Source organism: Centruroides vittatus, unplaced genomic scaffold, assembly GCF_030686945.1.
Source record: "Centruroides vittatus isolate TY-2023 unplaced genomic scaffold, ASM3068694v2 contig_436, whole genome shotgun sequence".
Taxonomy (NCBI): Eukaryota; Metazoa; Arthropoda; class Arachnida; order Scorpiones; family Buthidae; genus Centruroides; species Centruroides vittatus.
In genome coordinates this window covers 455,701-471,481 of record NW_027122237.1, presented here as the reverse complement: position 1 = coordinate 471,481, position 15,781 = coordinate 455,701, and the positions used below count along the sequence as shown (strand labels likewise).

Sequence of the window (15,781 nt, the reverse complement as noted above, 5' to 3'; positions counted from 1 at the left end):
CCTTTTCCAACTTGTCATAACCCCCCTTCTCCCAATGCAGACATCATTTATGGACAGTCCCAAAAATTATAGAGCAAATTTACATATACATGATTACAATGATGCAAAAGATTGTAGGAAGCCAATTTTAAGTAAAATAGATTTCAGTAAAGTAGTTAATAAATTGATTCATGAAAATTAGCTAGATTAACACAAACAGATGAATAATACTTGATAAATTTTGAAAACACTGAGGTTCAAAAAGCTTTCTACAAGCATTTTTGTAAGAGTAAACTGAAGAAGGATAAAGAAGAGCCAAAAAAGTTCTTGAAAATTAAACAATCTTAAGAAATTAACCTTAACCATAAGATGCAGACTTTCTTTAGTATTTACTAATAAATTATATATTAATTTTAATGCTATAATAAAATGGAGCTTTTGAAAGATTGTTAGTTTACATTAAAACAGAATATTAAGGATGAAATATTTTTCATAAACAATAACATAGACTTAGTTTATTAAATCTTGAATAAATTGATATATAATGATAATACTATATATGTAATGATCATTGTGTAAATGACTACATTCTACATTCTTACACCCAGAAAAACATCTTTGAAGAGTTTTGGAGAAAGGCACATGTAAGCAAAATTCTTTTTGTGTGCGCACAACTAATTTTCACTAAACAAAAATTTTATTGCTATTTATTAAATGAGTAGAGCATTTTTGCATGATTTTTTTTTTTTTAATTTTATTCTGAAAAATGCATAATAATTATAGTTATAGTAAATTCTCTCTTAAATTAATCTAAGGTTAGAAAGAAGAAAAGTCATTTGTGTACAAAGAATATAACTAAAACCCAAAACTATTATTAAACGTAAGCTAAAACTAACCTATTTTCAAGCTGCATTTGTTTACCTATTAATGGTATCTAACTTGAAGGTAGATGGCTGTGTAGATCTTGTATCCAAGTTAATAATAGAAATTAATTTTAAATGAGTTAAATATAGAAAATTTTGGATGAAAGGATCAATCCATAGACTTAAATACCAATTCCTGTATACAGGAAGATAGGTCTAAAACTAATGTGTGTGGGAGTGGCAGATTTAAGCCTTGTCCTGAGATGTGTTTAGTGACGCAGATATCTGAGCATGTTTGAAAAGATACGCTTACTGGATGGCTGAGTGGCATTTGCTACTGCTTACTTTCAGAAATCTGACTGTTTCTTTCAGACCAAAAAAACTTCTCTGTCTTAACCATACAAAAATAACCAGCTCTGACAGGAAAAAAATGTTTGAATTTCAAGGGCATTGAAAATTGATAATTTTCACTGAATTTTCTGCGCAGTTGTTATTATTAAAGGGTAGATTTTGAAGAATAGAAAAGTGAAAAAATAGCAAAGAAAATCTCAAAGAACAACAAAAATTCAAAGATAGCAATAATACATTTTTGTAATTTTTTAATTAAAAAAAATCTAGAAAAATATGTTGAAAAATGATAGACCAGCAGTTAATTTTTTTGTAAAATTAACTGCCAGATTGGTAGGATGTTGCATTGAATTTGCATTAAAGTGAATGATATTAGTTAGTATTTGAGCAGAGCTGACCCAAAGAAAAGCAGGCCTTCAATTACCTGGCTAATAAAGAAAAATCAACTAGATTTTTTATTAATAGCCAGGTAATTAATTATAAAATAAGAATAATTTTGATTTTTCTGGTATTTAAAATTTTTACACTATATATTATACACATTTCTCTACAACAATCAGATTTATAAAGAATTCCAAAGTCAATAATTTTGGTCTTAGTAGGGCAACCATTTTTCTCATTTATTTCCCTTGAAAAACTATAAATTAAAGAAATGAGAAATTATAAACTGAAAAATTATAAATTTTAATAAAATTTTCCGGGCAATATTTAAAATTGTTTTTTTTTTTTTCATGTTTTATTGCGAAATAGATTTTAATGTCGTCATAATGTAATTTCTCCGACAATACAGACTCATTTGATAAAATCAAATATAAGGAAAATTGCTCTTGACTAATAGATCTTAAATAGTTTATATATGAAATATTCATTCCCATTTTCATTTATCTTGTATTTTCTTAAATCTATTTTATATATTTTAAATTATGTGGGGACTGGGCTCATGTCACGTAATTTATTTGCTGCCATTATGGCCGAAAACTTTCATTTATTGCTATTCGTAATGTTTCTCTCGAAAAACCTTACGTCGACAATCAGATAAATTGTTTTGTGTTTCCTAAAGGACACCAAAGTCCCGCCTGCTTGGATATTCAGGTAGGATGTCTGTGCCACGACATGACTCCAAATTGCTCTTTTCTTCTAGAATTTTCTAAATTAATTAGTATTTAATTTAAATCCAAGACACTAGATTCCTACCTTTGGGCCAGATTCTATTAATAAATTAGCATAAATATAGCTTGAAAATAATTTAGTCTTCAAGCTTATGTTTGTTAAAATTTATTTAGAAATTCTAAAATAGTATTATCATGTAAATCGTAACTTGCAAACTTTTATTCAATTATTCCTGAAAAATATATTTTAATAAAGAGGAATATATTATTTTAGGATTATTTTTAGAATTTAAAAAAATTATATAATTTTTTTCTTCTAAACTTTAAAGTTTTAACAATATTAAACTATCTCAAAAGGAAAATCAAGCTTTTGCGGAATGATACAAATATTGGAACTGTTTATGATTGGTAGGAAAATAATTTTCCATTAATGGTTTGAAAAGGGTTTTGAAATGAAATTTCGCTTGCATGTTTCTATAATGGGCACTTAATAATTTTAAATATAATGGTGTTCTTAGCATGCATGGTGGAAGTTATGCTTGACTTGGCTTATTTACATTTTAAATTTAAGCATATTTTCCAAGTAGTAAATATTATAAGCTAGATATTTTTAAGTTTAAAAGAAATGCTATCTTATAGAATTAATCTCTATTACAATAATATAAATATATTTTTTTTAGCGATAACTGGTTCTTTAAGTTTAAACTTGAATTACCTTTTTGCAAACTAGGAGAGACCTTTTTTTTTCATTGAAGATTTTTTTAAAATTTAAATGAAAGATTTAATGTTTAAATGATTATAATAATCAATAATGTATGAAAATTTAGTTTTTAATTATTTTTAAACTTAAGGAATCGACTATTTCAAAATGCTTTATAAATAAAAATTAAATTTTTATTATCAGAAATCTTGCAGTTTCTTGTAATTGATGTAATTACAGTCAAACGTCAATATAATGGCTCCTCACTATTGCCGTCCTTGTGAAGTATCAATGAATATTTGTGAATGGAATTTACCATTTTTACTATTATTATTATCCTTAACTTTGATAATTACAGTATAGAACTTGTGATGCTTCTAAGCATTGTTAACAATACCTAAAAATATCATTTGGTATAGTGTGGCTTAGGCATGTGTCTCTATCTAAAACCAGTTTCGATAATCCACCATATTAATTGTATGTGAAACTTTTAATGATGAATGTCTTGTTTAAATTCTTAATTTAATGTGTGTTTTTTCATCTGATTTATAAATACAAGACACAGAATGCCAAGCATTTATAACATTAGATTTTTTTTTTTAATGAAAATAAGAGTCTTTGTATTTTAAGCTGCTTTAAATATCACAAATTGACAACTTGTAGCACTACCAAACTTTCGAGTCATGCTTCTGTGTGATCGCACAGCAGTTGCTTATTGGAATAAATTTTATAAATGCCACATAGAGGTGATATTGTGTTTTAATTGTAAAATGTTGTCACCTGAGTTATTGTATATAAATACTATTTAAATGAATTAATATACTCCTTTTCATTATAATTTTGTTAAAATAAATGTACAAAAATAACTTGCAAATTCAACTTAATACTATTATTGATGTTTGCATTTTAGTTCTTGGACTTGTTTGTTGGATTTGGAAGGTTTAAACATGAGACATTTGTGGAGACCCGGAGTTAAAGCTCTCTTACATATCATAGAAATTGTCGAAGCCAACTATCCAGAAACTATGGGAAGAGTGTTAATTGTTCGTGCACCTCGTGTCTTTCCCATTCTTTGGACGCTTGTTAGCACATTTATTAATGACAACACACGTTCTAAATTTGTATTTTATGGTGGTAATGATTATCAAGGTGCTGGAGGTCTGTTAGAATTTGTTGATAAAAGTGTCATTCCTGATTTTCTTGGTGGAGAATGTCAGGTAAGAGAAATTATTACTACTACAAATAATTTTGCACGATATAAACATTTTTATTATTCACACAGATAAATTCTGAAAAATTATATCATTACTTATTTGTCATAGAAATATTATAGCATTTCTATATACTCTACATGTAGTCCTTGTTTAATATGCTTTCTGTTAACAAATTCTTAGACAATTTTCAAACTAAAATCATTACAATTCTAAATGGAAGAGTATCTGTGCATACAGTAACTTTGTGAACACTGGAATTGCACAGGGCTTTGTTCCATTTAAAGGTGTCCCATATGAGAGGTTTCACTGTAATATATGCTTCATTTGTTGTGAAACTGTGTTGTACTAGAGATTGTGTTATTAACCAATCACGTGGCTTCTTTTCCACCTTTATTTAGTTGAACTAAATAAAGGTGGAAAAGAAGCCATGTGATCTTGTGTTCAACACTTCTAAAGTAATATATGGTATTTTGCCACTCTTAAAGTTGAATGAAATTTCATGTATCACAGCATTGTCCTTCCTTGATTTGAACTAATCAATGTCAACAAATGTCAACCAATTTATTAAGTTCTGCAATCCTTTTGCTGCATTGCATTGTCATCATCAGCCGTTATTGTCCATTGTAGGACATAGGTCTCTCCAGTGACTTCTATCCTGACTTTCCTGCATCCAGTTCACCCCAGTCTCTTCTGTATCTCTTCTCATTTTTGGTCATCCAGGCAGTCATGAACTTGGGTCTACTCTGTTGTTATTTATTCATCAATCATCTGTAACTTGTTTAAACACTTATCAATTGAGAAAATCTCCCTTTTACAAATATCACATTTCTTTTGAAGTGTTTTTCTTATACTGACATATTTTAATAATTAATGAGCAAACTGCAGCATAAGAATTTGTCACCATTTTCTGTTCTATTAACAAATTTAATATACTTTTGCATGATTTTATTCAAATATATGCTAGATTATTTTCTTACTCTTTTGTTTAATTTTTAGACAACTATACCAGAAGGAGGCTTGGTACCAAAAACTTATTATATGTCTGATGAAGAATATGAAAGAGAGAAGGCAGAAGGTCATCATTTATTTGATGACTCGATGTATCATTCTGTTAGTATGGCAAAAGGACAAGTACATGAAGTGAGTTAAGAAATGTGTTCATGTATTTTTATATTAACATATGTATTGACCTATTTTTGTATATTTTGTAATAAATTAATTCATATGTTTATAAATAACAACACACCACATCGGGATAAAGTTAATAACATACTTGGAACCAATAATTAGTGCGAAAATACAAATAAACAGCAAATGTTTTCAAACACCTTCAGAGTTCTTCATGAGGCTTTGGTTTGAGGGCATACATGCATTCTTCTACTCCCCAGGCTTTGGGAATGGAATTAAGTTTTATAGAGCAGGTAGCCATTGCACATGGTTACCCTAACATTATGTATAGACTACTTGAACACTATCAAGGATCCACACCTGTAGCTGACTTGCTGATAGTGGACCAAACTGAGCAGATGGAACAGGTCCCTATTATTTTTACCCCTTACTTAAAATCTTTATTTGCCAGAATTGCCAAAAAACATAAGGTTGGTATTACTTACAGATGTCCCTCTGTGTTCAACATGAAATGTAACGGGAAAGACCTTCACAACCCTATCAGACTTCCAGCCATATACAGTGTTCCTATTAGGGACAACACATGCAATAGGGACGTTGTGTATATTGGGTCAACTAAATGCTCCATTGAAATCGGGATTTGAGAACATTTGTTGGACATCCATCTTTTATACCCCAAGTGGAGCATCTTAAATGGTTAGAGACAATGGAGATATTTAAAAGTAATTTCACTTCATTATGCATAAAGTTTAGGGAGGAGATGGTTTTGTTGATGGCATGACAGGGTCTGCTTGATGAGGCAGTTTAGCCTTTTTGTTAAATCTCAATTAAACATGAGAATACGCATGTGTATTTCTTAGTCACATGATGTAAGAATTGCAATGTGACATCAGTGGAAGACAGGAGGACAAGTGATAGTTCAGATAACTGGATATTTAGTTAATCAGTATTCAGAGTGCTACTGTATAATATTTAAACATATAACAACATTCTTGGAAAAATAACCGGTGCAAAAATACAAACAAACAACAAACATTTTCAAACTCCTTCAGAGTTTTCCAACAGTTAATATGTTGAATGTTTAAGTTTTTGGAATATAACATTTGAAGATGGATTCAAAGGACTATTCCAAAATTTAAAAATCTGTCCTTATCCTCAAAATTAAGTGTTTTGCCATTTTTTAATAATATAAAAGAAATTTTTAAAATCAAGTATCATAACAGATCATGCCACAAAATGTTGCCAGGAATGTTAAGCAGCTCATTGCTGGTTTTAGTGTGTTATCTAACGTAATTATTTTTTGTAATATGGTTGGATTGCTATTGATAAGTTTGATATTGTCTGCATGTAGTAAGATTTTTGAATTTAGTGGATTTAAGGTAATATTTAAGTATGTTATAAAGAAAAATTTGCAGAGGTTTGACCCTTACTGAATGCTGGTTAGGGGGGAAATTTTGAAAATTGTAATTTCCTTAGGAACTCTGGTAAATTTTTATTTATATAAATTTATTTTAAAAACATTCTTATGGCAGGAAGATAATACTTTTGTAGTCATTAGTTAAACTATAGTTCATAGAGCAAAATAAATTTATAAATATAAACTTTAATATTGGAAGAGTGGAACCAGTGGCGTAGCGTAGTGGGGGCGACACTTTTAGGGGGTGGCATTTTTTCACAATAAATAATAATAATATCTTCTAAAAATTTGAACCATTTCATTTCATATTTTTGTCGCTCCTACGATTTGGACCAATTGAATCAATCATAATTCAAATGTGTGCGTACATGTACATCAATCAAAGGAAATTTATAATTCTTAAATCTGTGGTGTGGGCAGTGATTGCGAGAGGCTGTACTTGCAGCAGAAAAAAAGATGGCTGATCACTTGTCTGTTTGGGAATAAGTGCAGATTTCTGCATGTTATGGGGTGTTGAAATCAATGGTTGCTGTGCATAGATAGTGGCATATGGTAAAGGAATGTCATGCCACAGTCTGTCCAGAGACAATCAAGAATTGTCATTTGGAGCTAAAATGACCAAATGTTCAGTTGTATATGCACCAAGATTGCAATGTGGATGAATAGCATCCACATTGCAATCTGAGGAAAACATATCATTGGTGAATGGCACTGGTGCCTACATCGAATTTTAAGGTATGCATCTGTATTTGTTTAATATGATAGATGCTAAATAATTTCCATTTTATCATTAGAAATATAGAAATTATATCAAATTTTTCAATGCCTAGTTACTTTACACCTATCCTATAGAGAAGTATATTTTATTAAAACTTTTTTATTTAAAGTTGTGGACTGTTGTCACTATTGAATTATTATTTAAACAATAACTGAAATGATAGTATAATGACAACCTACAACTAAAATGAAAGAATTTTATAAACCTTATATAAATTATACAAATGTTTAATAAAATTATAAAATGTAATAAAAACAGATATATAAAGGATAATTATTTCATAAATTATGTTTAACTGAAGTTTAAATTTTATGTAGAAAATTATTAAAATCAATGATAGAGGAAGTGTGATATGTTGGGATTTCGACGTGATGAAAGAAGATGTTCGTTTTACCGTTCTGTATACTCGGCAACCACTTCCTCCCCCCGAAGCTCAAATTTGTGATGAAGAAGTTCAGGGATGTGCACATGCAGCTCTACCTCTTGCTATGCTAAACTTAGACTCGCCTCCATTCCACTCAGCCATCCCAAAAAATTGGGTTCAAGATCAAGATTACATTGTCGTCGAACCGACTCTTACCTGTCACGACGGGGAAAGCGTGCAGGTATTAATGTGTTAAAACTAATATAAATTATTCTTCTTTTATCTAAATTATTTTTTAAGCTTAATGGAAAATTCATTTTGTCAGGGATCTCATGTAACAAGATTTGAAGGAAGTTACATTTTACAATGGCGTCATGGAGAAACATTGCATCATTATTCATTTGACTTTCCATTATCCTCACACAAAGCAAAAGTCATGTATTATTATGAAGTATTGAAATCTCAAGATTATAAGTAAGTATAAGTTTTCCATTTATTGTAATGTGAATATAATAATAATAATAATAAAGTGAATAAAATAATCAAATTATACAATACTAGCATCCCCTGTCACGGCCTCGCCCACTCTTATATACATACAGAACTTCAAAAATTTGAATTGTTCATTAATTATTTTTGGGTGATCAATGTGTAGTATTGCAGTACAGTATTGCAAAATACAAAAAAATAAAATCATAAAACTTCTGAATAAGTTATATTTCGAGTTTTGTCACCTGTTGATATCACAATTATTTCATTATGATTTCCAGTGATTTCCAGTTCTGGAAAGCCCTACATACAATTGACCATGGGAGAAACTCTCTATATGAAGATCCACTCCAACATGTTGGAATGTTTGGCCTTGCGATTTGTTAATTGTAATAGCAAAAGAAACTTTAATTGGAAATTGTAAATGTTTAAATTGAAATGATAGATCGGTAGGAATCATTGGGATTCTAGGAATAAATGCAATTTCCCCAGTTGCTGGTCCAGTGAGAATTATAGCTTCAATGATATTGTCATGCATAGCTGTAATTTGTAACTTGGTACCATTAGAGATTGGGAGGTTGAACATTACGTAACAACATAATTAGAGAACAAATTTTTAATTTTAATTTGTGGTGGGAATCCAGATGGGCTGAGACCATTAAGAAACTCTTGTGGATAATGGACCTCATCATCAGTGCTTAAAACTATTAATCGATAGATAACCTTGGCTGTTACCATTGACTTTTTCAAGAATAATGTTGTTTATTTCTTCTGCCATTATATTTCTAGGTGAAATTATGGCCCTTTCACACAATCAAAGATATGGTTTATTCAATAAATCTGAAATATCGGGATAAATTTCAGAAATAAAATCATTGACTGTACTCACTATCTTACCTACATTTTCACTGACAGTGATGTAGACATTTTCATTGTCTACTGTTCTATCACCAATTTTCAGTAACTGTTTTGGAAATGCAGGGTCATCTCCTGCAAGATGAGCTCTCATGTTGTGGGAGGTGTTCGATCAACAGCTTCAATATGACAAATATAATAGTAAACTTCAATAATAGACTTTTCTTATAGACAGAAAGTACTAATTCATGTGTTGCCATCTAGTGAAGAGTTCTGAGTCATCAATGGTCGAAGAAACATTGAATAGAATAACCTTAGGTTGCTTTTTGTTTCTGGTTGAGATTCTAAGTTTACGAGATAATAGGGAGTGGGTCTGAATAGTTTGTTTTAGGGTATTTGAGTCCTCCTCACTATGGACTATGGACTTGAATATTGAGGTCCCCGCTTGGGAGGGGCCTGATCTGGTTAACTTTTATTCCTAATTGCCACGGGTTTATATGATCCTGAATTAGGTTCATTGTTTCTTCTGGGATCAGAGGGGGTTCATTCGGGCCAGTAATGCGTGAGAGAATGACGTTATGTCTCTTTTTCTTGGGGTTTTATTTCCCCTCGAGTTTAGCTGTATTTACAGTAATAAATTTTGTTGTGGCACTCAATGGACAGGGATTTTTCTTGACAACCTCTGAGTAGAGGCACTTATTGGAAGCTTTGGTAGAATTAGAGATTTCTTTGAGTCGCTCCCTGAGCACCAAGACCATGCCAAAAATTTGGTTAGCAGCGGCGTGCATCTGGACTGCTGCATCCCGAACACGTGAACGATCGGCCACACGAACAGCAATATTGCTTTCCGAAGGTAAGGAACCTAAGATAGTGCTCAGGTTTTGGTTAATTGAAGATATGAGATCTTCTTCAGCAAAGCTGTTGTTCAAACTATCTTCCATTGTTTGAAGTCACAGCACACGAGAAAGTCTAACAAAGTGAGGAGATGATTACTTAGATGTATAACTACAAGCCGATAACTACCACTGAGCCAAACAGCGCGACACAAGCAACACCGGGAGGTAGGGCGATGGGCACTTGAAGAAGACTCGGTAATGGAAAGTACTGCGTCCAGAAGATACAGGCTGAGGAACCGTTCACTCCGAGCGGCCAGAACAACGCCGAACGGCTGACTGACCACGTGGTCACGGAAAGCCTTTGATAACGGTAAAACCGTTTGAATGCAATCCAAAACCGTCGGGGAAACCCGATGGGGAAAGGCAAAGTTCCAAGATTTAACAATCCAGTACACCAGAAGTAACCATCCAGTTGGTCGATATCAGATTTAGTTGGTAGGCAATAACGACGTCACTTCAAAAATGGCGTCAAGCAGTCGAGCGACCGTTAGAACCATTACAAAGCCGTTAGTATAAGAAGTACCTTTCTAATGCAGATCATTCCCAAAAACGGGTTTTAATCTTCATAATTGTGACATCATCAGGTTCTTCTTAACTTCCAATATTCAAATATATATCACAATAGTATGTAAATAATAAAAAACTTCGCCAAAATTTCAAGTTAAGCACGAGCACAAAATCTGTCAACTCCAATTCCAGTTTGCTTCCATGTGTGGAGATCATTATAAGGGCTAGCCCCTTTGTGTCCTTCTCCAATCTGCCCCCGCTTATCAATCATGTTTTTTAGTGGGCGGACATCTGTTTTTTACTGTACAACTGTTACTTTTCAGAGCGTACTCTTCTCTGTCTACTACGTGCTTATTTGTACTGCTCACACCACTCTTTATTTTCAGGATCCCATCCAATTGGTCCCTGCATATCGCTCTACTGTTCTCTTCTTTCCCTCCCCTTTTCTCTCCCCCACCCCATTCATTTCCCCCATTCTTCTCTCACCTTCTCTGTCACCCCCTTTCTTATTGGCAACATCCCTGGGTACGCCATTTCTTTCGCACACTATCACTATCTAGTGAAGAGAGAGACAAATAGACAGACAAAAATCCATGCATTATTTATCAATCAATCTCAAAAATATTCACTTGAGATAAATCCAATAACTGTTTTGAGTATTTTGTACAATTACCTGCAGAAATTAATGCATAACGATTCAAAAACCCATCATAAGTACACATACTGCCATCTAACACAATGACGTCACTTTTTTTAATTCCTCGAAGATTTTGCTAATTAACTAATTATAATTTAACGTCAGTTCTTCAAATATAATAGTAAACTTAAATGATAGACTTTTCTTATAGACAGAAAGTACTAATTCAAGTCGCCATCTAGTGAAGAGAGAGACAAATAGACAGACAAAAATCCGTTGCAGTTTTATTTAATTAATAACAAATCTGTAGGTTTGATTAGTGGTAAACATTCCAGGGATCATAAAGATGCTACAGTTAAAATTTGGTAACGACGGGTTCAGTAGTTTTCATGGATAGTGGTCACAAACAAAAAATATGTTGTCTCTCTATATAGTAGTATAGATAAATGAGCAGATTTTTTCAGTTTTAACAAAATTTTAGCTAAACTCTGCACATCATTATAATTATCTGAAATTTTGTTAATATATATTTTCATTTATTAGCTTTTATAGATAACTTGGTAGATAAAAGTAATATCACTTATTACTAAGTTCATCATTTAATGGTATAGTAGTGGAAAGTCTTTATGTGGAAAATTATCCCTACATAAAGTAGGGATAATTTTTCACATTGTCTGGCCAGTTAACAATTGAAAATCTGTTGTGAATGGCATATTAAGTTAAAATTAGGATTTGTATGTCTTGAATTCGTGGCTGCACGGGGTCAGAACGGGCAATTACTTTATTGAGATTTACATTATTCTTTTGCTTTTTATAATACAACTCATTATGCATATGTGTATTTAATTCTAGCTTGTTTTAATTCAAATTATTGAACAAAACCTATTTGATCAATGTTGAAAGTAGAAAATTGAATTAAACTTTAAAAAGTTTTTTTGGACAGTTTAGCTACTTTTTAAATTCTATGTAAATTTAAAATTTCAATTGAAATAAGTCTGTTCATGAAATATGCTAAATCAAATTAATTATTTGATCTAAATTGTGTGTTTTGTCCCCGAGATAAAAATCCTGCCGGTCCACTGCTTGGATTATTTTCTCATCCGGTGGAAATCAATGACTACTTTGTTTTTGTTGAAAAACATCAGTTTTCACATACCGAGATTTGCCTATCTGACCGACGAGATCATAGATTCCTATACTGTCAGAACTACGAAGCTGTGCTCTGGTAACAAACACAAAACTGTTGTTTTTGTCTTTTCTTTGTCTTTTTGGAAGAATTTTGATTTTCTTTCAGATTTCTGTTTTCAATGAAGGAATGTGTTTCAATTGGGAAAGATTTCATTGACAATATGAATCTTTTTAAAATTTTGTTCATATGATTTTCTTTTTTAAAAATAAGAGATTATCCTTAGACAATACTAGTTTTTTTAGCGGTGGTCACGAAGAATATTCTCTTAAAATGAATGGACTTAAGATTCAAATTCACCTCCAGCAAATCTTCTACCTGGTGACTGACTTAAAAATACAATAGTCAAAAGCAAGTGAATGCTTGCTTTTGAGTATTGTATTTTTATTAGGTCAATTTTAATTGATAATTACTGATCAATCAGATTTTAAGAATTGGAAAGGACTAAAGATATGGCCTCACAATCTTACCGGCAGATAGTTCCTTAGAAGTAGATATCCATGTTTTCGAAAAGAAATAAAATTCTTTTTAATTGTGATCCTAATGTGCCATTCCCAGCTGAATTCCAATTGTTAATTGGCCAAACAGTTAAATTTTGCAGAAAATATAAACACACAAACTCAATTACATAGCGTTACAAAACAAACGGTACTTTGGGCCCCAAAAATTTTTTTTTGTTTTTTTGATTTTTCGGATGTTTTTTAAGTCTTAAAATGTTTTGAAAAAATTTTATTGCGATTTTAATTAACCTTTAATGACGCGCGATTAACGCTCAATTGTTTTTTATGGGATTTTTTTATGGAACTTCGTTCATCCTTCTAAAGTTCTAGCGCGCCGATTTTACTTCGGTAAAGTTATTTAAAGCTATTTTCTGATGTCAAAAACAACATCCAATAGTTTTTTAATTTTTTTAATTAATAGATTTTATTATATATACGTTTAATTAAGTCGGAGGGGTTAGAAATTTCAATTAAAATCATAATTTTAAAAAAATATTTAGAAATATACCGCCACCTAGTATTCACCCTACTTTTTACCCTTCTCCTCCCGAGAGTTTCACGAGAATGTCCCGCGAAAGACGACACCAGCTGTTCTCAAGGTCATCCAGCTGTGTAAACAATGACTCATTGGTGTCGGATTTCGCGGAAAGGCGAGACAAAGGAAATTGTACTTTGAAGCTTTTTCTTCAAAATTAACACATTTCTTTCGTTTTTTTTTCAGTTTTAAGTATTTTTTTATTGATTTTTTAAATCTATAAAGATATATATCAAACATAGATATATATTTTGTAACTGAGACATTTTAAGAACTGTCTTTTTAACAAAGTAAGTGAATTATGAAAAACATGTAACTATTCTAAACAAACTGTAATCATTCCTAAAACAATCTGAAGACATTTTACAGTTAACCGACCGAACCGTCTTGTATATTCAATTAAATGTTATCACGTAGACACACAAAATACACATATAAAAGCACGTATTAAAGTAATGTACTTTTAACCATCTATATTCTTTACATATATCAAATATAAGATGTTTTGTAATGTACTTAATCAGAAAGTATTCGGTTGGTATAATGTAATCAGTTCTATTTTATTGTAATAATATAATATACAATATTCAGAACTTAGTGTTGAATTAAACTAATGGTAATAAAAATAAGTTTTATGAGTTAAACTTATTAAACCATAATATGTAGGGAAGTTTGAAAGCAGTGCATGTTTTATAGTCTTAATATTAAAACGATAGCATATAATATATAAATTCAAGGCTAAAACATTTTATCTTTTGTATTTATTCCACATAGAGGCTCCATGTCAAGTCTTCAGTCATCTCATAGCGGTGCGACATGTACGTCCTCGGGCGAACACTCTGCTCCCAGCTCGTGCCCTTCCAGATGACAATAAACCAGACTGCAGATTTCTTCCTAAATACAAAAAAAAAAAAAAGATTTATTCACAAGTTGCCTAGAACAATACCTGTAAATTGTACAGAAATTCAATTATTTGAGATTGTCGGAAAATATTCTTTGTTCTAACGTATAATTATATTTCTTTTAAAGTGTACAGCAGTTATGCAGTCAAATTTTCCACGGAAGACTATTTCGACTTTAATTTTAGACTTACAACGATTTAGTAAATTTTCGTATTTATAATAAATTTTAACTATAATTTACAATTATAATTATTATACACTGTTTACCATTAGGTTTAAAAACATGGGATTTTGTTAACATTCTTTCAAGTTCTTATATAAAACTGCGTAACAAAAACCATCAAAGTAACAAAACAGATTTAGAAAATAGCATTTTATTTAAAAGGAAATTGGATATTGTACTATGTTTTAAGGTATAAATATATACATACATATGCATATTTGGACTGTATATAATATTTTGTATAGTTCACAATTAAAAAAAAATTAATAATAATTATAAGACAAATTATTCTGGAACGAACAAAACTATAAAGTAGCAATATTTAGTGAAATTTGACCGATTACAGGTACATGGTGCTAGAGATTATATAAGGATACTTGACAAAGAAAAATGTATAGTTTAATTTTTTAGCAAATGTATGATTAATATTTATTCTAAGTTAGTAAAGTATATAAATATATGATTATTGTAATTATTAAAAATGGAACTAAATGCATATATGTATATGGAAAATATAGTTCCAGTATTTGCACAAATCGTTCTTCCATATAGCATGAAATACCTTAGCAATAAATATAACAAGTAGTTGATCTAGTGATAAGTAATGATTAACAGCCTGATTTTTCAACAGAGTTGCAGGAAAATTGCCATTATATATATTCCAAAAGATTGCTTTTGTGGGCCTAAAAATATGTATTATAATAAGCATGAAATAAAAGTTTGATTTAAATTATAATTCTTTGTGTATATAGTTGTGTAGTTTGTAATTATACATATGTACCAGAAACATTTTATGGGGAACTGTGAATATTTAAGCTGAGGTTGAGAATTCAAGTTCAAATTAGTTAATAAATTATCAAAAATTTATAATAATATGGCGCCTAACGTCTATCTCTAATACTAAATTACTTAACATTTAATCATGAATAATAGCAAATTTATAGCCGATTAATTTCTGGTTATAAATGAGGGAAACTGTGGTTATCGGTCAGAAAAATGTCCCGTCCCCAAGATTTTTGCATGTTTTTGGACACGGGACCTTAAATCTTGGGGTTTTCCGTATGGATGTTTGTGAGGGGGAAGAATTTCTTAACCCAAATTGAATATTAATAACTCTTGTGCCTTTTGTCGAAACTTTCTGAAATTTTTCA

At 30.9% G+C, this 15,781-nt stretch overlaps 1 protein-coding gene across 2 annotated transcripts in view; it reads left to right on the top strand.

Annotated features, from left to right (window-relative positions):
• retm (real-time) overlaps positions 1-15,366 on the top strand; it is a 38,882-nt gene extending 23,516 nt beyond the window's left edge. Inside the window, exons 10-15 of one of the 2 annotated variants that reach the window (XM_067272320.1) lie at positions 588-623; positions 3,910-4,216; positions 5,210-5,353; positions 7,854-8,141; positions 8,226-8,374; positions 14,280-15,366. In XM_067272320.1, coding sequence (XP_067128421.1) covers positions 588-623; positions 3,910-4,216; positions 5,210-5,353; positions 7,854-8,141; positions 8,226-8,374; positions 14,280-14,373 — 1,018 coding nt within the window. In that variant the 3' untranslated portion in view covers positions 14,374-15,366. The remainder of the gene's footprint in view (positions 1-587; positions 624-3,909; positions 4,217-5,209; positions 5,354-7,853; positions 8,142-8,225; positions 8,375-14,279) is intronic. The other variant, XM_067272321.1, reaches the window with a different exon arrangement.
• Positions 15,367-15,781: the final 415 nt, after the last annotated feature.